Below are 22,063 nucleotides of genomic sequence, written 5' to 3' on the forward strand. Positions count from 1 at the left end.
TGGATCTCGTGTCTGTGCTTTGAGCGTGTCGATATCCCTTCCGCCTTCCTGCACGTCAACACCCCACCCCCCCCCCCCCCAACTGCTCTCAATGCTGGAGATTACGCCAACAGGATAGCGAGGCGAATTATAGAAACGACCGATAAAACTGACACCGCATACGCGTTAACATACCGATTGTTATACAACTTGACCGTTCTGAATCTTTCCGAATGACCGTAGTGACGTTAGTCGGTATTAAGAGGCTGTCCGTAAAGTAAAAGGCATCCCAAACTTGGGCCTAGTTACAATACTTGTACAATTCTGGTCACACGCGCACGAACAATTCGAAGTTGCACCCGCCCAAAAAAACGTTCCTTTAAATTAGACGGCAACAAACAAGTGCCTCCTGTGATCTCGAGAATATAGTAACAGAGACGGTGAAGGTTGGTCAAGTATAGTTATTACTCTCGTGCCTTTAATTAACCTGCCGGCACAAAAGGGCAGCTGCTTCACAAGAGCACCCCGGTGTGACGCAGGGCGGCACACGCACACACACACACGTGGGCGCGCATGCGCGCGCACCCATCCGCGCATCGGCAAGCAGAAGCAAAACCAGGGCAAATAAATTTGGCAAGTGCATAATTTACGTCACGTTTATTACACGTTCACATGAAAGAACTACAGTTTTTTTTTTATTGACAACCAAGCCACTCATTTAAAACTTTTTTTTTGAGAAAAAGAAAAGCAAAAAAGTAGTAAAGACAATGAAACTACACAAGATGACAGAGTGACCTGTGAGGATTATTACAGGATTATGTACAGCCCCAAATATTCATATTTCACAAAACATGATTAGGGTGAGCTCAAACCAGCAGGGATCGCACATGGGTAAGGGAGGGGGGCAGGGTGGAGGGGGTGTGGGGGGGGGTAGGGTGGAGGGGGTTGGGGGGCAGGGTGGAGGGAGTGGGTAGAGTCGGGGAAGGGAGGGGGAGCAGTAGTTTGATAGCTGAGACTGGGGACTTATGGGAGGGAGGAGTACAAAGGACAGAGCCTCCAGGCAAGGCTCAGAGAGTCAACTTGGCAGTGAGACCCAGCCCATGCACCCCCACCTGCCCCGCGTCTCGTGCTGGTAACTTTGTACAATGATTATGGAAATGTTCCTGGACCAGGAAGTCCTCACCAGTCTCATGACTCGTATTTCAGCAGGGTCCCACTACATTGGGATGTTTGGCCAATTATATAAACGAGTGTTTTGGCTTCGTGCGGGAGAAAACTGGTATACCCAGGAAAAACTTACGCGTACAAAGGATCACACTCAGATCCGCACAGATAGGATTCCAGAGAACCAATTTTCTGTACGGCCGACCTCCTAGCAACTTTCCAGCCCCAAATCCTACAACACCTGGTATTACCTGGCAGTCTCCCTTCCGCATTACAATCCAGGCTCAACCCTGCTCTCATAACTTCCGTATACTTTGGCGAGATCCGGAGAAATTTCAGAGCGATTTGACCGTGGGTGCGATTTTCACGACAGCGTTAACGTGACGTTGATAAGGAAGGTGGAGCTTCACTGCCAAAGGGGATCATCCGAGAAGAGGAGGAGGATCCTTGCATTGCTCCGCGTGTTTATAGCTGCAAAGTGTTGTTCGTCTGCGTGCGACCCCGGTTTGCCGCCACCCACGCACGCGTACGACGGACACGCGCGGTCGCCACCCCCCCCCCCCCACTACACACAACTTCCTCCCAAGACAGGAAATGTACAGAATCAAGTTTTTATTTTTTCTCCCAAGTTGGCTATTTTTAGACTCCTCGGTTAAACTTGAAGAAGTCAACTGTTTGGCATAGGCATAAACTCGTACACCTGACCCTCGACTCCGTGCTGGAATGTGCGCACCTGCCTCCAACTGCCTTTTGCAGGCGTCGCCTGTATGTACAGAACCGCTCTGAGCACCGTCCCCCTAACACTGGCACAGAGGCTGCGCTTCCTCTTGTCCTAAAAGGCGTTCGCACTCTCGCTGTGACATCACGAGCTGCGTGCTCTCACCACCACCCCCGGGCCCCCCCCCCTTCACCCTCTCACCCAAACAAGCTACAGCCACATACATTAGGTCAGTCTCAATAATTATCATATCTACTCAAACACTATTCATAAGGAAGACTTTCCAAATGCTTTAAATTTGTTTATGACTTCACAGCTTTGTGCAAACAAATGATTGAAATCCCCATATTCTTATAATATTTACATCTCTTTTTTTAATCCTGCCTTTGTTCTGCCAATCTACCCTGGTATCAAAAGTATTTTCAGCTTTTAACCTGCCCCCCCACCACCCCTCCCCAGGATAGGAAGGGGGGGGGTAACTTATTGAGACAGGCGGCTAGCCAGTCACAATAGCAGCTGAGCATCAAACACACACACCAGACAGCCATCCACACAACCATCCACACAAGCAACCAGCCGGACAGCCGTTCAGCCGGTCAGCCGGTCAGCAAACCAGCCGGTCAGCAAACCAGCCGGTCAGCAAACCAGCCGGTCAGCAAACCAGCCGGTCAGCAAACCAGCCAACCGCACAACCAACCAGCCAGTCAGCCAACCAGCCAACCGCACAGCCAACCAGCCAGACAGCCAACCAGCCATCCGCACAACCAACCAGTCAGCCAACCAGTCATCCGCACAGCCAACCAGTCAGCCAACCAGTCAGCCAACCAGCCATCCGCACGGCCAACCAGTCAGCCATCAGCCACTCGGGCCAACCACAGATAGCCAGACAACCAGCAAGCCAGCCAGCCCGGCCAGCTACAGCTGGCTAGGCAGGCCAAGACTCAAAACAAAGTGCTCATCAAGTGTTAGGACAGCGCACAGCGGGAGGAGAAGCACTAAACCGGGTACCTGGGTTCAGGAACCAAACCAGCTGACCGACCAGGCTCTCCTCAAGTCAATGTCCAGTAACCAGACAGCCAGGGCAGGAGACCAAACACTGACTGGCCCGTGAACAGCCGGCAGCCGGAAGCAAATCCCGTAAGCCCGCTGGGGCCCTGAGCCGGGCAGGTGAGCGAGCGGGCGGCGCGGGGGTGGCGGGGGTGGCGGGGGGGCAGGCGTCACACCCCCGGCGAGGTTGGCTGGCTGGGCCCCTGCTTCTTCGACTTGGTCTTTCGAATTCCCAGATATGTAGCTACTGCAACAAAACCACCCGACGTAAGCAAGCACGGCTCGCTCGCTCACGAGCAACGCCAGCATGACTTACGTCCCCGACGCCGTTTAACCGGCACCGTGGCCAAAAAAAGGTGCTCTCGGTGGGCACCGCGCGCACCGCACGACGACACGTGCGCGTGAGCGACCGCATGCGCATATGCATTTATGGCTGTAAAGCTGTTTTAAGTCCAAGATATATGAACTGTAACAATTTAAAATTCAGGAAACAGCCTGCCTGCCTGAGGCGGTCTGCAAACAGTTAAAATGTTGCGAAAAACTTGAATCTAACATAGGAGCTTAACGTGTAGGTTTTGGCAGCCAACATTATGACTCGTAGTTGATTTTTGGGTCAGGCAACCTGGATCTTGTCCTGAAGACGGCTGGAAAAGTTTAGTGCGAAACATCGAATCTAAATCGCTGTATTTGGTTGAAAGGAATGCGCTTCAACTTGAGCCGAAACCATAATTGGTGCATTAAACGCAAGTACTCGTTAATGGAAATTTTTTTTTGCCAGACGGTAATGTGGCCTCACCCAAAAAATAAATGATGAAACAGAGGAGCTCTGGGAATTCCTGGCACATGGCACAGGGCAGCGATTTCAAGCAGAGCCTGCTCGGGATTGGGGTCCTACTCACCGTGTCTGGGATAGCTGCCCGATGACCTCAGCAGGAAGTGCCTGTACTTTTTTTTTTACACGTGCAATCTCTGCATGCAGCTGACGCGATTGCATTATGCGGGTGCCGACGAAAGGCACGCCACTAACGTCAATGTGCTCAGAATTTGTTACCTTGGACTTTCAGGTCTGGCTCTTTAACTCCGGGCTGTGGACCTTCAAAATGAGAAAACACAAAAGTCAGTCGAGCAGGCAGCAGCGGCAGCAGGGGTAGGCTACGTGAAGAAGCACAGAGGCTCAAGGAGTGATTGAGCACCAACCGCCACACACTCTTGATAGCGAACATTAGGAAGGAGACGTACGGGCGGTCTTGGCACCCGGGGTGCTGGTCACGGCAGGGGCATGCGCGGAGGCGCTCTTGGGAGGGTCCATCGTGACTCTGGACACAAATACCAGGCGGCGAGGCTTCTAAACAGCTGACAGGACCTCTACACACCTGACAAGATCCCTACACACCTGACAGGATCCCTACACACCTAACAAGACCCCTGCACACCTAACACTCTCTATGCCTGACAAAAAAACTTCTCAACATGTAGAAATTATGTCAACAACTCACAACATCAATAACTAACTGTCAAACTGCTTAAATCACTGCTTATAACCAGGCAAATATTCTAAGCATGCAACAAAGCTTAGCACCCTCTCAAACACCTGATACACACCTGACAAGATTCCAAGACAACATTTTAAATTACCCTCAAATTTCTGAATTGGAAAACACATAGCGACAATGCCCCCTACAACAAAACTGAGCAGGATCCTCCTAAAATATGTATTAATATTCACAGCGAGACATTCCTGGGTATATACATGTTAATAATGTTAAGACTACACTTGACAAGACCCTTAAATGCCTGACAAGATCCCTAAATGCCAGACAAGATTCCTTAATGCCAGACAAAATCCTCAGCATAGCTTCTGTACAAGCAACAACACTTATTAGCACCTAAAAAGCTTCTGACAGTTAAGATAGATGTCGGAACTCATGCTTTCTTTGGAATAGCTAGAAAAGACTTCTCACATGGAACAATTTTTGCAGGACAAGGAAAGATATTTACCACACTGCACACACTCACAACGCCAAGCAAGCCTTCTGGAAATAGCTTTGAAAAAAATCAACAATTCTACCTCAACGAAATGAGGCATCAGCCAGTTGATATGATTCGGGTAGAAACCCAAGAGTCATATTATCGCTTTCACTCAAAATTTAAAGTGCCAAAATACACGATGCATTCAATACAAATTATTGCAATCCTCCCAACCACTAGCAAAGCAGCGCTTCGTAATACCGCACGCTGCGCACAGGCGGTAACGTTCAGATGCACATTCCAACCGTCGTGGCAACATTCCTCGTAAGCGGAGTTTATAATTGACGAGACGCTGCGTAGCAAATTCTGTTCACGCAGACGAAGGCGTCCGCACCGCGGTGTGCCCCACACTCTCAAAATCGGGCCAAACCAACGGCTACAGTAAACCACATGCAGTGGCTCCCATCTCTAATGCGGTCATAACACGGCAGCTGGAAGCGCAGCCGTGCAATCCTACAGAAGGAATCTTTGGCACGCCGAAAACCCCGGCACAGACGAAGCTCGGCAACCACCAACTAGCCTTGCCCACCTCTAAGCCTGTTTGCACGAGTAGGGCAGCAGGGTAAAAATCCACGCCTAAGATGGCGCTCGAGGTTGCATGTGAGAGAGCCCCATGTGCGTGTGCTCGCCAGGGCACATGCAATGCTGCCGCCACTGTTGCCGCCGCTGCATCTCTACCTGCGGCTGAACTTGGAGGTGAGCTTGGAGAAGATGGTGGAGGGGCCGCGGCGAGACTGGGACAGTGCCTCGTGGTCGTGGGAGAGGGAGGGCGACGGCGGCGCGTTGTAGGCCGCGCTCCGCGCCGTCTCGGGCAGCTGGCCCCCGTGCACGGTGTTGCGTGCCGACACACCCCGCGAAAAGTAGCCCGTCTCCGGCGCGTTGTTGTTGATGCTGTGCGTGGACGGCGACATGGCCGGGATGCGCTGGCCCAGGACGGAGCTGCGGTGGCAGCACCACCACCGGGCAGGTGAGCGAACGCGGGGGTGGAGGGAAACGAGAGGGCGCAGAGGGCAGCACCGACCGGACGACAGCGAAGGGGGGCACCGGCGGTACGACATGAATTAAGTGTCGTAACGAGGTCTGCCGCAATACGGCAAAACTATTTGTCGTTCGATATAAAATCCAGGAGAGTCGTACCTATAAGTGTGGTTAACTATCGCGATCCTAAAAATCGCTCATTTTAATTCTCTTAAAAGATTTTATATTCCTGAAAATATTAAATGAAGAAACTAATCAAAATGTTTAATGCATTTTATTCATTAAATAAGTGTTTTCTCACGTAATTTCCAGCATAGCGGTTGCATACCACCATTTACGAGTTCAATAATTTATTTAATCTTGTCTTGTGTAACTCACATTAGGTGCATTAGAAGCAGAACAGATCGCTAACTTATAAAGGATTTGTAAGACTCGTGGCAGGTTATGTTGCGTGAACTGCCGTTACGAAACTGTAGTCGGACCGGAAGTACCGCAAATCACAAAAACAAACGCGACAAGAATGCAACCGAAAATTGCATCGTCGCCATCGCGGCAACGCTTGTAACCGTCGGGGGTTGTCCGTGCCGGGGCAGTTTCTCGACGGGACTCAAAAAGCCCCAGCGTCGTCTTGCCAAAGGGCCCAGAGCTGGAGGACCCCGTGGGGGGTAAACCCACCCCACGCCCCCCCACGGGCGTGTGCAGGCAACCGGCAGTAGCGACGGCGGCTTACTTTGATCGTGGCGGGGCATCGCGGTCCTCGATGCGTTGCAGGGCGGTCCGGGAGGGGCGGCTGGCTGTGGCTGGAGACACGGTTTTGTAATGGCGGATGGGGCGCGAGGTGGTGGGTGGGATGGAACCGGAGCTTGGGATGGCGGCAACAGGGGGGCTAATAATATAGCCCACGGCGCACCGCGAACACAAACGTGGAAACCACGCGCAAAAAAAACCGAGGGGAGAAATAAACGTGGCGGTCAGCACCCACGCGCGCGCACACGGGGAAAATAAACACACGACGCTCGCGAAACCACAAACACTACTCGGTTGCGGCCATGGCCGATGATCTAGAGCCAGGGCAATGAGTCGATTAAGTTGATTAATCAATAAATATATTAAAGCAACTACTTTTTTTGTGGTTGATAACTCGGGCCCCAATTAAAAATGGCAGTTGACCCCTACAAGCCACGCTCGGTGTCACTTGCGTGGTGATGCTGATGACATCACCAAGCCCTGCCCATCACCTCCAGTTCAGCGGCACACGTTGGAGAAGAGGCAAGACTTTTTCTAACTATTCATGTGTAATCCGATTCATTGTGTAATCGAACTGATAATTAGTACAGCAATCAATAACGTGTCTAATTGGATAGCCCAGACCTTGGCCATTCCCTGTTGTCTCATACCCCTTTTCCACTTTCACATCTGAGCCATGCTAGCACAGGGCCAGCACAACATGCGTGTTTTTCTACTGGCTATTTGCCGTGTGAAGCCAGAAACAAGAGCCGTGCTACTGGTCTTGCATAACATCCGCATCTGGCTCGGGGCCCAGCTGGACTGGGTGTGGGGAAATTGGTTTATGCAATGCATTCAACGTGCGTCTTGACACCACACGTTGCACGTGACTTCCGCGGCATGGCTAGGCAACTCTCTCAGAACCAACACCTCCCCCCTCTAATGTCTCATTCATAATATCCCATGCATGGAAACGTCACAGATAAAAGGGGGACAAAATGCCAGGCAAATAATACAAATAAATCAATGGCACAAAGGCAATGCATATGCTCAATGAAGAATGATGGTACGGCTGCATGGAGATGGATTAAAGTTTATGCAATGCAGAAGCACTCACCAAGCCCTGCTGGGTGTGTCGGTGTGTGCTAAGGGATATGGTGGGTGTGGCGTCTGTGATCTCCAGGCAAGGGGACACGTGACAACTTTGCACGGTGCCTGCGAGTGCAGTGCGATTCCTCTGAGCGTAGTGCCGTGCTTGCGAGCGTGTAGTGCGGTGCCTGCGAGAAGGCGTGCGGGTGCGATTGAGAATGAGTGCGGTGCCTGTGAGTGCAGGTGCGGAGGTTCTCCACCCACCCGGCGTCCTTGCCGTTGTGCGTGGAGGGGTGGCGCTCGCCGCTGCTGCGCTCGCAGATGTAGGTGTTGCGCCGGATGATGCTGCTGGGCAGTGGGGCCGCATCACTCTGAAACCCACAACGAGCACCTGAGTCCTGGCCCAGGCTCCGCACAACTGCAGAGCGAGGAGCCCTCGCGCCGCATGCACTCCGCACGCACTCCGCACAAACGCCGCCACGTATCTGCGACGCGCCGTGCCTCGAAATCCACGAGCGGCTCTCAACGCCGCACTCCTACCGGTCTCGAGTGCCGTCAATAAAGAGGCACTCCGGCGAAATCGCTGCGACGACGCGCCAATACGTTGTAATGCGTCAATGCGGTGAAGCTGCCAGTGTGACAGCGCCACACTTGACTGGGGTACATGAATAAAGATTTTCAATGGTGCCAGACTACTGTGTGGGACACAGCCACGGGATCCATCTGCAAGGGCTATTTGTTTTTTGGGTAATGCCTTCTTTTCACACAAGTACGACACCGAGGTGGCCGGGTGACTCACAGGTCAAAGGGACTGAGCTGGCACACCACTGAGGTCCTGGGTTTGAATCCAGGTTTTGGCCATCCTGTGATTAAAAACTGGGATGATATAATCTTAGTCCAGATTGCAAAAAATAAAAAAAGATGTAAAATTTGGTCCTATGCTTTATTTGGATCAACGATTGGTTTTACCGTCGCTAGACGAACATTACTCTATGTGGCAGGGCGAGTGAAAAAGTGCCGCCCCTTTACTCTGCAGATAAGAGGTCACTTGAAGGGGATCTCACAGAAGCAGCATTGCGATATCCGCGTGGAGGGAAGGGAGCACGAGCGCGAACGTACGGTGGGTATGGCGGACGCCTTCTTGCGGTTGGAGCTGGGCGTCTTGGTGGGACTCGTCTGCTTGCCCAGCAGGGGGCTTGTGGCGGGGTCCGTGCGCCTCGTGGACGCGCTCGAGTTGGCCCAGCGCCGCGACGTTGCGCTCCCGTCGGTGCCGCCGCCGCCGCCGCCGCCGCCGCGCTCCAGCTCTGACGTGTTGGTCTGGCTGCGCCGGATGTACGACGTCGACGTGGGGATCGTGAGGCCCGCTGCAACAAAAATCGGGACACGGCGGGCGTCGGGCAACGCAGATGAGCAGAATCTATAAAAGTATAGCTCTTTTTCAGAAGCGACCTGGCTATCACAAATGATAGCTCAAACGAAGTGGCTTATGTCGAAATGTATAGCAGCCACATACTCTAAACGCATGTTGATTCTAAATGTGGAGGGAAAAACCCGAAGGACCTGGAGGAAAATCCACGTGACCACGGGAGAGACACACAAATTCCAAATTTACAGGTGGTCAGGGACGGGATCGAACCCACAACTTCCTGTACACCAGGCGAGGTGATTAAGATCTCACCACTGCGGCGCACCCCAAGCACGGGGGTGGTACGAACGAACGCAGACACTCAAAAGCACTGTTATTGGCTGGAATGAAGGTCGGATGGACGCAACGTTACCACGAGTGGGGCAGGGCACTGTGTGAAGGGAATGGGCACTCACGGTTGTCGTTGGCACGCTGCCGGTTCTTCTGGTTGGTGGTGACGCTGCGTTGCACTCGAGAAACGGAGGGAGAGGGGGAGGGGCCCAGGCCCCCACCTCCGCCCTCTGTTCCCCCACGTAGCTTTGGCAGCGAGAGGGTGCTCCCCGACCATGAGTTACGGCCACTCTGTAGTAGCCGTCAAACACAATCGCTATCAAACAACCAAACACACAAAGACAAATATGCCCCACTAGCTTTACTACCCGGCTTCGCCCGGGACTTGGATTCTTGTCTTGGATTAATACACGGCCTACGCGGAGGGTGGGGGGGGATGCGTGACGTCAGCAGGCACACTGCGTGACGCTGCCGCATGCAGGTGACATCACAGATGTGACGTCACTGCTCACTTGCCGTGCAAAATATATCCATTATTGCACCCCCTCACCCCCAAAATACAAAAGTCTATTTTTTATACTTTTTGCATTGTGTACAGTCTGGAAGCTACCCACATGCCAAATTTCAAGATTGAACAGACACACATTCACAAATTTCCCTTTTATTATTTCACGCTTTTATTTAACTCACTGTCTGTTGTGGTTGTATCCTCAAATCTTGTAACTCAATTTTTACCCACTTCCCAATGTGCTATTGACTGCAAACTTGGTATACTTATGTCATACTGATGACAAGACTATATTCTATAATAAATATATATATTTTAAAACATTCTTTTTTTATGTTATGTTTCGGCTTGGCTCTAATTGTCCACGGTAAACTGACATTGTGGCTGTACATAACCACGGTCCCCTTACGTTATGGCAAGCTTCGGGGCCACTTCCTGGAGTCATGGAGTTCTTCCATTAGTACGGTACATTTCATTAAAGCGTGTTTTTAAAAAGTACAAAAAAATATTACTTATATATAAAAAGGCTTTTAGCAGACTGTTGAGGCAAGTGATGTTAAGCAAGCATCTATGAAGGCCAGCACGGCACACGAAGGGATGGGTGAGCCAGCACCACATCTGGCCGCCTTTGTCTCCCCAATGCTAATGTTTACACACTGTACCAAGTACTCATTTAAAGCCCAATTGACCAAGGGGAGACCTAGGACCGCTTCAGATGTTTGTCATTGGTGTTGGCCGTGAGCAGGAATCAAACTCGAGTATGCTAACCACGATGCTACCACTCCCCACAATCACACGCACACACTTATAAAACCACACACAATCACATACAAAAATACACAATTACATATGATGGTCTCAGGCTCCAAATCGCTTGACGCACGTCCCCAGCAGATGGCACATCAGCCAGCGACATGCCAGATCAGCTGCCACTGAGCGTTCCATGAGGGGAGTCGGCCAATTAACATCAGCCTCTCCCTAAAAGCGGCATTAGTAATTACTCGCTAGTGTTGCAGTCTGGTACTGAGGTCGGGTTAACTGGGTTTGTTTTTCTAGACAAGCGGATATACAAAGACAACCATCCCCTGTGTAGTTTTAACAGACTTTTAGAACACACGACACACTATACACACTATCAAAGACAAATACAAAGATCCCTCCGTATAGCATTTACATACTTTTGGGGCAAGAGTTATGAGCAAGCATCTATAACAGCTGGCGCGGCACACGAGGGGGTGGGTTGGCCAGCACAACGCCTGGCCCCCTTGGATTCCCTAGTGGTGATGTTTAAATATTGCATCAAGTACTCATTTGAGGCTGCGCCGACCTAGGGGAGGCCCAGGACCAGTTCAGATAATTGTCACCGATGTTGGCCGTGAGCGGGAATCAGGCTCTGGTCGCCGGGTTTGTAGCGCAGTGCGCTAACCGCGACACCACCACATTACACAATCACACAGCTCCGCCAACCTCTCAGCGGCTCTTGTACCACAGCAGACACTTACGTCAGGGCTCTTGTTTCCCAGCAGAAGGTACGTGGCCATGATCTCATCATACTTTTTTGCAGAAAGAGATCCCACAATCTCATCCATCGTGTAGCCCATGCCAATCATTATCTCTGCCACACAAAAAACACGTAGAGCAACGCGTCAACGAAACCGAGCTAAACTGTCGGTTTAAGTGACCGGGCTTCATAACAGGGCGTCGGTGTGAATGATTACAGATCAGCCCAGTCTACAGTGCCGGTGCACATCGTTACAGATGTAACCAACTCGAGCATGTTTGTGTGGATAGTTTTATACAAGTCGAGTGCGTCAGTGTGGATCCTCGCGAGATGTAATGAGTCTACAGTGCCAGTGTGGATCGTTAAGAACGTACCTGGTCTAGTGTTCAAGGTAGATAATTTTCCACGAACCGGTTTAGATTATTGTGCATCCTCGCAGAAACAAAGCGTCTACACAGTTGCCAGAGTGAATCAGTAAGAGATTTGAAACCACTATAAATACAAGTACTGTGGATTTACCGATCCTTTTCTGATCGTTGATGTCAAGCTCGGGCTCCTGGTAGGGTTTCAGCTCGTCCTCCTCGTGACCCACGTTCATCCACCTGTCGCGCATGATTTGCTGCACAGACGCGCGTCGCGCGGGCATACAGGACACGCAGGGACCACCGTCACACAATCCCTCCGGCACTGAACATTTAACACCGGGGGAGGGCCGAACGATGCATCCGTTTGTTGTCGGTTGACCAATCAATGGTTACGCTCGCGACACACGCATCTGACCGTGACCGAATCTGTCATTTTTCGATTTGTATACGTTACACTCCATCAGCTGACACAACCCCTGTGGCTGGCCACGTGGCCGAGTGGTTGAGCAAGCAGCTCCCAATCAGACAGGAAGGTTGGAGAGTTAAAATCCCGGTTGTTGGCTTTCTTAAGCCATCATTTCCTTGTTAAAACAAGTAACAATTTTTGGGGAAGACAACAGAAGCATTCCAATGGATACTCGCCCCGCCGCCATAGGAATGTGGAATTTCTGCCACTAGCTCAGGGCTGTAAACTGGTGAGATGACCATCACCTCAATACTCACATGAACAGGAAATCCCTTTAACACCCTGTATCGACTAGGGGCATGACAATGTTAAACCAAGGAATCGATTCCTGAATTGAATGTATCAAATAGTAGGGAAAATTAATCATTACATGCCTAATTTATATAACTCATCATTATAAATCAGTCATAAAGGCATTTTCTTTCAATGACTAAAAAAAAAACCTTTCATCCGGCAGCGAAATGTACGCTTGTATGCACACTCAGGATAACGTCACATTATGGACCGTTTTTCGATAACGTGAATTTTCGTAGCGTCTACATTCGACCGTACCTCAACGAAACTGCAGATAACAGTGGGAATATTTATTTTAGAGAGAGACAGAGGTCATAGGCAGGAGGTAAGAGGAAGGTCTTGAGCCTGGCCTTGAACAGCGGCAGGAAGTCAACAGCACGGACATCTGGGGGATGGGAATGCTAGTGTATGGGGGCAGCAGTGGATAATAAGAATGTCCAGCCGACTAAGTATGTAATAATTAATGTATTCAAACATGATGCATGCATCAAATAATACGCATATAAATTATTAACAATGTAAAAATGGTATGTGCATTTATGGTAATTGCCCCTCAAGCTGATAAGAGTGGGCAGGACAGGGAAAAAAAAACGAGCAAACAGACAACACGGGCAATGCCGGCCGAGAGAGCGCGACAAGGTCAAAGAAAAACGCAATCCCACAATCGAATGGTGACCTCAAGTGGCCGGGGGGTGCGCCATGAATCATTATGTCTGGTGGCGACCTCTCAACGCTGCGTGCACCAACCGATTATAACACAGCATTTAGGGCTGGGACGTTGAATTGGTCGAGTGGATTAAAAGACAAAGTATTGAAATAACTACTCTGTGGTCGGTTACTCAGGCCCCTTTAAAAATGGCTGTACATAATGCCTCCTGTGAAGGCGGGAAAACCCCATAGAAACCACGGCCGATAATGTCAATGACGTCTCCAAGTCCTTCCCATCACCTCCTGTCCGGCAGCACACATGGTAACAGTGCAGACACTTTTTTTAGTTTTCCCCCGAACTATCTTCTTGTTATCTCCTACGAGGGTCACGTAATGTAGGGTACAGATAGGCCAGCTCCGAACAGTACCCATGGTGCTGCCGCTCGCTATCAACAAACTCAAACGAGCGCCTGCAATGTTGATGTCAAGGGGAAAGAGTACAAGGGGCCAGGAGGGCACCGATCTCACCTCTAGGCTTCCCCGCTTGATTGGATTGAGCACCAGGAAGCGCTTGAGTAGATTCTCACAGTCGGTGGACATGTAGAAGGGGATGCGGTACTTGCCGCGCAGAACCTTCTCCCGCAACTCCTACGCAACCAAGAGCTGAATTCACCACCCCCGCCCGCGGCGCGCGCTCACGACCCCGCAGCGCGCGAACACAACCTACAACGCTCACTCACTACCCCGCAATATACAAACACACACACACAAACCACCGTGTGCCCACCACAACCCACATCATGCGCTCATTTAGAAACGTGTGTTTAGAGTATTTGGCTGCTGTAAAATTTTCACATAAGCCACTTCGGTGAGCTATCATTTGCGGCCAAGTCGCTTCTGACCTGGCCACAAATGACACAAAAAAATGCCCTGGTAAAATAAAAATAAAATGACCTTCAACACACATGCACACCACATGACACACCACTTACCCACATCCCATGTACACAACGCACATGTACTCACTACCCATAGCACGCACGCACACACACACACAACCCACACCACGTGCTCACTGCACCTGCCTGTGTCCTCATCCCCCACTCCCGCACACCTTCAGGTTCTGGCCGTCGAAGGGCAGCGACCCGCTGACGAGCGTGTAGAGGATGACTCCGAGGCTCCAGACGTCCACCTCGGGCCCGTCGTACTTCTTGCCCTGGAAGAGCTCTGGCGCGGCGTAGGGGGGGCTCCCGCAGAACGTGTCCAGCTTGTTGACGAGCGTGAACTCGTTGCTGAAGCCAAAGTCAGCGATTTTGATGTGCATGTCCACATCCAAGAGAAGGTTTTCTGCCTGTGGACGGCCAACATCGTCATTGTCATCATCAGTTTGCGTCTTCGTCCAGGCTCGTCGGAGTTAGTCGCAGTCAGTCACGCTGTGGTATTTAGTTGGTGGTCGTGATCATCGTCACGCTCGACGATTTTCGTCCACCGGTGGTCATCGTTGACTAGGGCAAGAAAAGAAACATTCGTTGAAGAATGTTTTTGTCAAATCACTGGTTCCGATAATGGAATTAACAGAATAAAAAAATGTACTAATAATGGAGGAATCCGATAAGCTATGAAGCTCTTTTGCATAGATTTCCAGTAGGGGAGGGTAAGACCATCACAACAACAAAAAGTACAAAACACGACAGTAGAGCAAAGTGCAGGAAAGGCAAACAAGTCACCCAAAAACATACAAATAAATAGAAAACCCATCTCTATCCCACCATGCAAAGCCCACGGAGGTATTAACTTATTTTTCAGAAGCGACCTGGCCACAAAACAAAAGTTCAGCAAAGTGGCTTATGTGGAAATTTACAGCAGAAAAATTATCCAAATAACACTGCAGCACGCACAGCCAATCACAGATCACACACAGCGCCCGCGCACAGCTGGTTTAAAACACCGGACCAGCTGATGCCAATGGCGATAAAGTCGATTATTAGTGATACGAGTAAGTTAATCACGCTGCGCTGTCAATAACTTGCAGTGATTAATGCTCAGATGAGATAAATTTCAGCCGGGTTTGTTTCGGGTCAGGGGACCTGGAAAATATTCCGCATCTGGCGCAACACATCCAGGATACCACCTCTTATTATTGTGGCTACAAGTTACTGTGGCAAGATGTTAACTACCTCGCCTGGTATAAGAAGGTTGTGGGTTCGATCCCGACCCTGAAGTCTGTATAATTGGAGTTGTCAGGTTCTCCTCATGGTCGCGTGGATTTTTTTGCAGGTCCTCCGGTTTTTCCCTCCACATTTAGAAACATGCTTTCAGAGTATTTGGCTGCTATAAATGCCTACGTGATAAGCCACTTCGCTGAGCTATCATTTGTGGCCAGGTCACTTCTGAAAAAGAGCTATACAGCTCAGTGGGCCTTACCTGATAGAATAAACAATAGTTTAGTTTAGTGGTCCAGCCGACCAGCCTACCCGGAAAATGTCAGTGAAAAATTAAGCTCTGCCCGTGCATTACATCAGCCATGGGAGAGCTCGACTGTGAACAAACGCACCTTCAGATCCCTGTGCACAATGTTCTTCTGGTGACAGTACTGCACAGCAGACACGATCTGTAAACACAGCAAAGGGGCCACGGGATGACAGTAATGAGATGTCATCTGCATGCTGTTACACGGCTGCGATATGACGTCCGCCAGACTCTCAGGCACCTTCCCAACTTCCAACTCTTACAGCACTGTGGAGGGTGCAAATGATTCAAGCTTAAAAGTTATTTTTTTTTCCAGGTGAGAACTCAAGGAGACCAGGATCATCTCTCGTTTGCACCAGTGACCTGGGTCACCAAATATAATAAAAGTAATAACATTAACTAAATTTTGATTTAAAGCTTTCGTGACTGCAGGGATTCATATTCTTGGTTCTTTCGGTAAAGTCACGTAGAAGTGAAACAATAAAATAATATATTTTTATTATGTGACTTTACCGAAAGAACCAAGAATAACATTAACTAAAATACAGCAAAGAAACATTCGAATTCGGAGCAAAAATGAAACCAGAGTTCAGAAGAGTGTCAAGAGTCAAGAGATAGGTTAAAGCATTAGGAAATAAGAAAAAAAACACGGGTCACACCTAGCAAAATAAATCAAGTGGAAGAGGGCCACGCACGTCATGAGACACAATGAGAGATAAGCAAGACATTTTACTCTGGAGTGGGGTCCCAGAAATGGGTGCGAAACGCAGAGGAACATAGCAGAAAATACGGCAGCAAGATGATATCACAGAGTACGGAGCAACTGAGCAAAGGAAGGGATGGAAGTAAATTGGGAGGTGTATGTGTATGTATGCGTGTCGAACTTATTTTGCACCATACGTTGCAAATCGTGTGGGGGAAGGACAAAAACTAAACACAAAAAGCATATATAAAGAAATTCGTTTTAAATCTAGATTTAAAAGTGCAGAGCTGGTGGGCTGGGGGCGAGTCCGTTGCCCAGCAGTGGGAAGTTACAAACTCTCAACAACTACACCAGCAATGGGCACGGTTTGGACACGGGGCGGCGAGGTGGCCTCACCTGCCGGAACTTGGCACGTGCCTCCTTCTCCTTCATGCGCCCGTGTGCCACGAGGTAGTCAAACACCTCCCCTGGGCGGCGACACACACACGCGCGCACGTCACACACACACACACGTCACACACACACACACAGACGCGCGCGCGTCGCTCATGCCGCTCACAGGCAGCGACTCGCACGGCCCGCCGCCCTCGTTGGAAATGCAACTCGCCGTGAGCTCGAACACACAGGGGGCCCCATTCATCGGAGCATCAAGTGTAATGGCACCCCTCATTAAAGTAGCACACAAACATGATGATTTTTAACTGTACACGGTTAAAAATCAGCGTGGTCTCCGTTCACAGTTGCAGTGACCCCCAAAGTCTGAAGAGGCACCCCCTCTTGTTAAAACTTAAGATTTCCCTGTAGGTTGTTGGGGCAAGTTCTGTTAGCGAGTACCTATTAAGGCTGGAATGGTACATGGTGGGGGTTATATGAAACAGTTTACCTGCACAATCCCTTGAGATTGAACATCTCACATGCACGCTTCTGGCGGTCAGCACCACGCACGTTCGCCTTTGTCTCCCCAGTGATGACGCTTACACACTGCACAAGTTACATACTAGATTTGAAAAAAGGATGACATATGCGAGCCCCCAGGACTGGTTCAGATAATAGCCACCGATATTAACCGTGGCCAGGAATGGAACTTGGATAAGCCGGGGTTCGTGGCTCATTGCGCGAAAGCACTTGTGCCATCGTTCCCCACTTGCGAGACACCACACACTCTGCGACGCATTCCTCCATGCTGCGTCATCATCGCCCGAATGTGGTCAACACGAGGGACCCAATATGCTAACCAATTGCCCATCATTGCTGCTGATGTTGTGAGGGCTTCCCCCTGGATGAACGTGGCATGTCGGTGACACTCACCACCACTGGCGTATTCCATGACCAGGTACAGCGTCTTTTCCGTCTCGATCACCTCGTAGAGTTTCACTGCCGCGCACAAAAAAAACACCCAAGTGGTCACGTAGCTGAAGACGGCTCCGGTGCATTACAGGTAACCGCGACAGGAAATACGCAAAGGGGCGTGTGCGTGAGCGAGCTTCCCGACAGAAATAACGACACGCAAAGGTCGCTTTACAAACTGCAGGATGCCATTACTTCCATCGATATGCCTCGTGTGTATGTTATGTGACCACCAAAAAGCCTTGTCTGGACCACCAACTCAAAAGAGAACCGAGCGTGTGGCTGTATTATTTTTTAGACCAGCAACTCAAAAGAGCTTCAATTATTGCGAGTGTGGCCGTCCCTTCAGGCAGCAGTGATGCAATGAAGTTACCGATGTTGGGGTGATTCAGACACTTCATTATCCTGACTTCTCGGAAGAGCTGCAAAAAAAACCAAAGAGAGTTTCCATCATTCCTGCTGACAACGTACGGTAAATGAAAGCTACAAAGCAATTACCAAGATACAGATAGAGTCTAGAGTTCAGAACGAAACGTGCACGTACCTTTTGAAGACTTGTTGGGTTCAGCTGAGTTTTATCAATTATTTTGATGGCCACCTATAGGGAAGAGAGGCGACAACTGTCAGCCACGAGGGCAGTGCTCCCGGTGACGATGCAAAGAGCGTCATTTATACACAGGGAAGACAATGTCCACGAAAAATCGCATTGTCCGTTTTGTAAAATATAACGATCATTGTCCCTCATTTAAATGTTTTTATTATTGACAAAATACGTACGAATTAACAAAAGCACCATAATGAAGGTTCTACACAAATGGTTGTTCGCCATAACAAAAAAAATCTGTGTTTTGTCAAATGTTTGCCAAAGTGATTGACAGCAAGGTGGTGAGATGACCTCATAATTTTCGTAGCTCAAATAATGAGTTCATTATTTCTTGTGTCAGTGATAGCACGCATGTTGTTACCAGCACAGACTATAAAGTTGCAATGACTAGAAGACTTATAGCAGGATTTTGCCGAACAAGCTTTGGTTGAATACATTTTAAGTAAGCTACATATTATGTGCTGATGGAAGTACAGGACATCAAAACACAAAAACGACACAATAAAAATACCTAACAATAACTAGGCCACGGGAAAAGGATGGAGTGATATCCGTCACGTCGTCAAAATGTATATTGTATCGTAACGTGAAAAATTATATCATGACAACCCAAGTACATGGCCGAGCAATCCCTTTGAATTGCCGTGAAGTGACGCTGTCGCGGTGGAAGGTCTCACCTCTCTGCCGGTGAGGATGTGTCTCGCCAGCTTCACCTTGGCAAAGTTGCCCTTGCCGATCGTCTTTAGGAGACGGTAGTTGCCGATGTGGGGGAGCTCCTCCCCACACGCGATGGAGCTGCGACTGCGGGAGCCATTGACTCGCAGTGACTTGGAGGATGGCGTGTCAAAGCGGCCCTCCATAGACAAGTGCTGCATTCACACAAAGACAAAGATCCCCCGTATAGCCTTTATACAGACTGTAGGGACAAATGCTGCTAGCGAGGATCTATGAAGGCCGGAACGTGAGGTGGTGGGGGTGGCCAGCACCATGCCCAGCCATCTTTGTCTTCCGAGTGGCGATGTTTATGCATTGCACCAGGTACTCATTTGAGGCCGATTCGACCTCGGGTAGCCCTAGGGACTGGTTCAAATATTCACCACTGGTCGTGAGGAAGAATCAAACTCGGGTCGCCAGGTTTGTAGTGCAGCTCGCTAACCACTGTGCCACCACACACCACGGGTACACCACACACCACGGCTACACAGCACGTTGCCAAATCATCACCACAATACTACTGCAGCATCCCAGTACACAACTGCAGCATCAATACAATGCCACAGTATTGCCACAGCATTGCCACAACACTGCCAACCCATAAACACTACCAAAGCATCAACAACGATGCTACCACACAGCATTATTATCACCATAACACTCCCACAACATTACAACATCAACACAACGCTACCACAACACTCTCACAGAATCAACAACACTACTGCAGCATAACCGACACTCCTGCAACATCAACAATGCCATGCCCATAACACTACCACACAATCCCCCACAACATCACCATAAGTCTACCACATTATCAGCACAATGGCACAATCGCTACAAGACTACCAGAGCATCACTACTATCACACCATAAATACAACCCTACCACACCATCACCATACCATGACCACAAAACGACCACACCATCTCGACCCCATAAAAAAAACATCAAAATAACACTACCACACCACATACACCACGACCACTCACACCGAAATGATCACCATCGATACACCATCTCTGTGCAGTTTGTGGTCCTTCCCCCTATCTCCGATTAGCACGGTTGGCGACATAGGGTGCTAAATAAGTTAAAGTTACAAACACAAAAAAAATCATCACCACACCATCACCTAAACCATCACGACATCGCCACTTACATTCCCAACACCATCACCACATCCCTACTCCACCATCCCTAAAATCATCACTACTTCCATCACCAACGCGATCCCCAACTTCAACACCAAATCACCATATTCACCCCCAAAAGCATGAATAACATCAATACCGCACGATCATCAAGCCACGACAACACACCAACGCCTCCCCATCCATACATTATCCCAACCCCATCACCACGGCGTGTGCCATCACGGGCCTTGCATGGCCGCTCCGTGGATCCCATCGGCGCGGGGTCAAAGGTCGGTGGAGCTGTCCCGTATCCGCATCCCCACGGGGAGGGGATAGCCATGGTGAGGGCAGCTCCTCCTGCCTCCCTGTCCCTCTCTGCATCGCGGCTCTCCATGTATCCTCTCGCCTCTGTCTCCCTATCCCTCAATCAGTCTTTTCCGTTCCCTTGTCGCCTCGTATCTATCTCCTCCGTCGCCGGTCTCTCGCCATGCATCTAATTGAATCTTCTATGTTTTTGACTTCTCTCCCCGCGTCTCTTTCCCCGCCCCCCTTCTTCCCAATCCACGTCTGCCCGTCTCTACCCAAATCTCTACGCGCCATTCACCCAATTTCCCTAATCCTCGTGTGCAATACCATGTCAATGTGTATTCCTACCTTTGTATCATTCCGCTTCCTCTTAATCCAACCGAACTCCCGTGTCCTCCCCCCACCCCCCCAAGTACCTCTTCCTTTCATCCACAATATATGTTGGTCTTCGTAGCTCTCCCCCTGCCATCTCCCCCTCTCGCCGTATTCCCTAGAATACACGTCTCGACGTCTACCCCAGTTACCACCCGTCTTTCATTCTCCCCTTGCATCGCGGTCTACCACAATTGTCCCCCTCAAAAAAAAATCTCCCTCGACCAAGCAATTCCCTACGTCCCCGTCTCCCATTGTCTCGCCGTCTACACTATCCCGATGTTTCTCCCAGCTAACCCGAGCATCGCCCTCCCCCCCATCTCCCCCAGTAAACCCGTGACTCCCCATCTTCCCCATCGGGTATCCCCGTCGTCCCTTCCTCGTCGTCTCCTGTTTTCCTCACCCCCCCCAACCAACCCCAACCATCGTCTCTCGGTGCAGCCGCGGCCCTGACCGTGCCCGGGCCGTGGGGAGGAAAGAGAAAGCCGACGACGCTGCCGCTTCTGCTGCCGCCGCCGCTGCGTCTTGCGCCACGATTCGCCATTTAACGCCACCCCCCACCCCCCCCTCGTCGGCCCCGGCTCCCCCCTTCCGTGCCCACAGCTCCCGCTGGGTCCTCCGCCGGGTCTCCTCGCGCAAGCTCCCGCGCGAGGGGGGCCGCGGCCCAGAGCCTCTCTCGCCTCCTTCGGCGTTACCCAAGGCCTCCCCCACCCCCCACCCCCTAGCACCGTCGCCCGCACGGGACCCGGTCCCCTTTGATCCCCCCCGCCCCGGCCCCCGTCGCCGCGATCCCCTTGCTTCCCGCGGCCCCGGCGCTCGCCTTGGGCTTGAGGTCGCTTCCCGCTGCTGCGGCGGCGGCGCCACGGCCCGACATCGCGTCCCGTGCCGCCTCCTCCTCCTACACCACCACCACCAACTCCTCGACGTCCCCGCCTCCTCGTCCTCGTCGTGCTCGGCCGCCGCCGTCGTCGTCGTCTCCGCCGCTCCTCTCCGGGGGCCCGCGGCGGGGGATCGGGGCGGGGTCCGAGTGGGGCCCCGGCTCGAGATCCGGTTCCAAGATCCGGGTCCTCGTGCCCCCGCCCCCCCGCCCAAGGCGTTTAAATGCCCCCGCCCCCCACCTACCCCCGCCCCGCCCCCCACCTACCCCCGCCCCGCCCCCCAAGGTGTTTAAATGCCCCCCACCCGCCCCAAACCACCGCCCACCC

At 50.9% G+C, this 22,063-nt stretch overlaps 1 protein-coding gene across 7 annotated transcripts; it reads right to left on the reverse strand.

Moving 5' to 3' along the window:
- Positions 1–608: 608 nt before the first annotated feature.
- LOC116943251 (MAP/microtubule affinity-regulating kinase 3-like) lies at positions 609–21,933 on the reverse strand. Of its 7 annotated transcripts, none has more exons than XM_032955952.2 (19): positions 21,679–21,933; positions 19,008–19,199; positions 18,271–18,324; positions 18,100–18,148; positions 17,688–17,753; positions 16,776–16,846; positions 15,762–15,818; positions 14,322–14,558; positions 13,736–13,855; positions 11,954–12,053; positions 11,436–11,548; positions 9,551–9,716; positions 8,849–9,093; positions 7,994–8,100; positions 6,645–6,800; positions 5,615–5,875; positions 4,148–4,224; positions 3,960–4,001; positions 609–3,155 (listed from the first exon to the last, which is right to left on the reverse strand). In XM_032955952.2, exons 1-19 carry the CDS (start codon positions 21,730–21,732, stop codon positions 3,079–3,081), a joined length of 2,244 nt encoding a protein of 747 aa, XP_032811843.2. In that variant the 5' UTR covers positions 21,733–21,933; the 3' UTR covers positions 609–3,078. The 7 variants fall into 7 exon arrangements, with proteins under 7 accessions (XP_032811843.2, XP_075923788.1, XP_032811842.1 ...); XM_076067673.1 differs by lacking the exon at positions 21,679–21,933 and adding an exon at positions 21,313–21,422 and having other exon boundaries at positions 609–3,152; XM_032955951.2 differs by lacking the exon at positions 21,679–21,933 and adding an exon at positions 21,313–21,421.
- Between the last annotated feature and the right edge of the window lie 130 nt (positions 21,934–22,063).

The sequence above is a fragment of the Petromyzon marinus genome, chromosome 17 (genome assembly GCF_048934315.1).
Source record: "Petromyzon marinus isolate PM22_M1 ecotype Great Lakes invasive population chromosome 17, UKy_Petmar_22M1.pri1.0, whole genome shotgun sequence".
Taxonomy (NCBI): domain Eukaryota; kingdom Metazoa; phylum Chordata; class Hyperoartia; order Petromyzontiformes; family Petromyzontidae; genus Petromyzon; species Petromyzon marinus.

Bases quoted from the DNA above. Each gene is read 5' to 3' on its own strand.
- LOC116943251 (XM_032955951.2), bottom strand. From the start codon at position 21,402: ATGGCGAATCGTGGCGCAAGACGCAGCGGCGGCGGCAGCAGAAGCGGC. The intron at 6,801-7,993 runs GTGGGTGGAGAA...CTATATTATTAG, and splicing joins CACAACGGCAAGGACGCCGG to CCCCCCTGTTGCCGCCATCC. The intron at 4,225-5,614 runs GTAGAGATGCAG...ATTTGTGTCCAG, and splicing joins ACCTCCAAGTTCAGCCGCAG to AGTCACGATGGACCCTCCCA.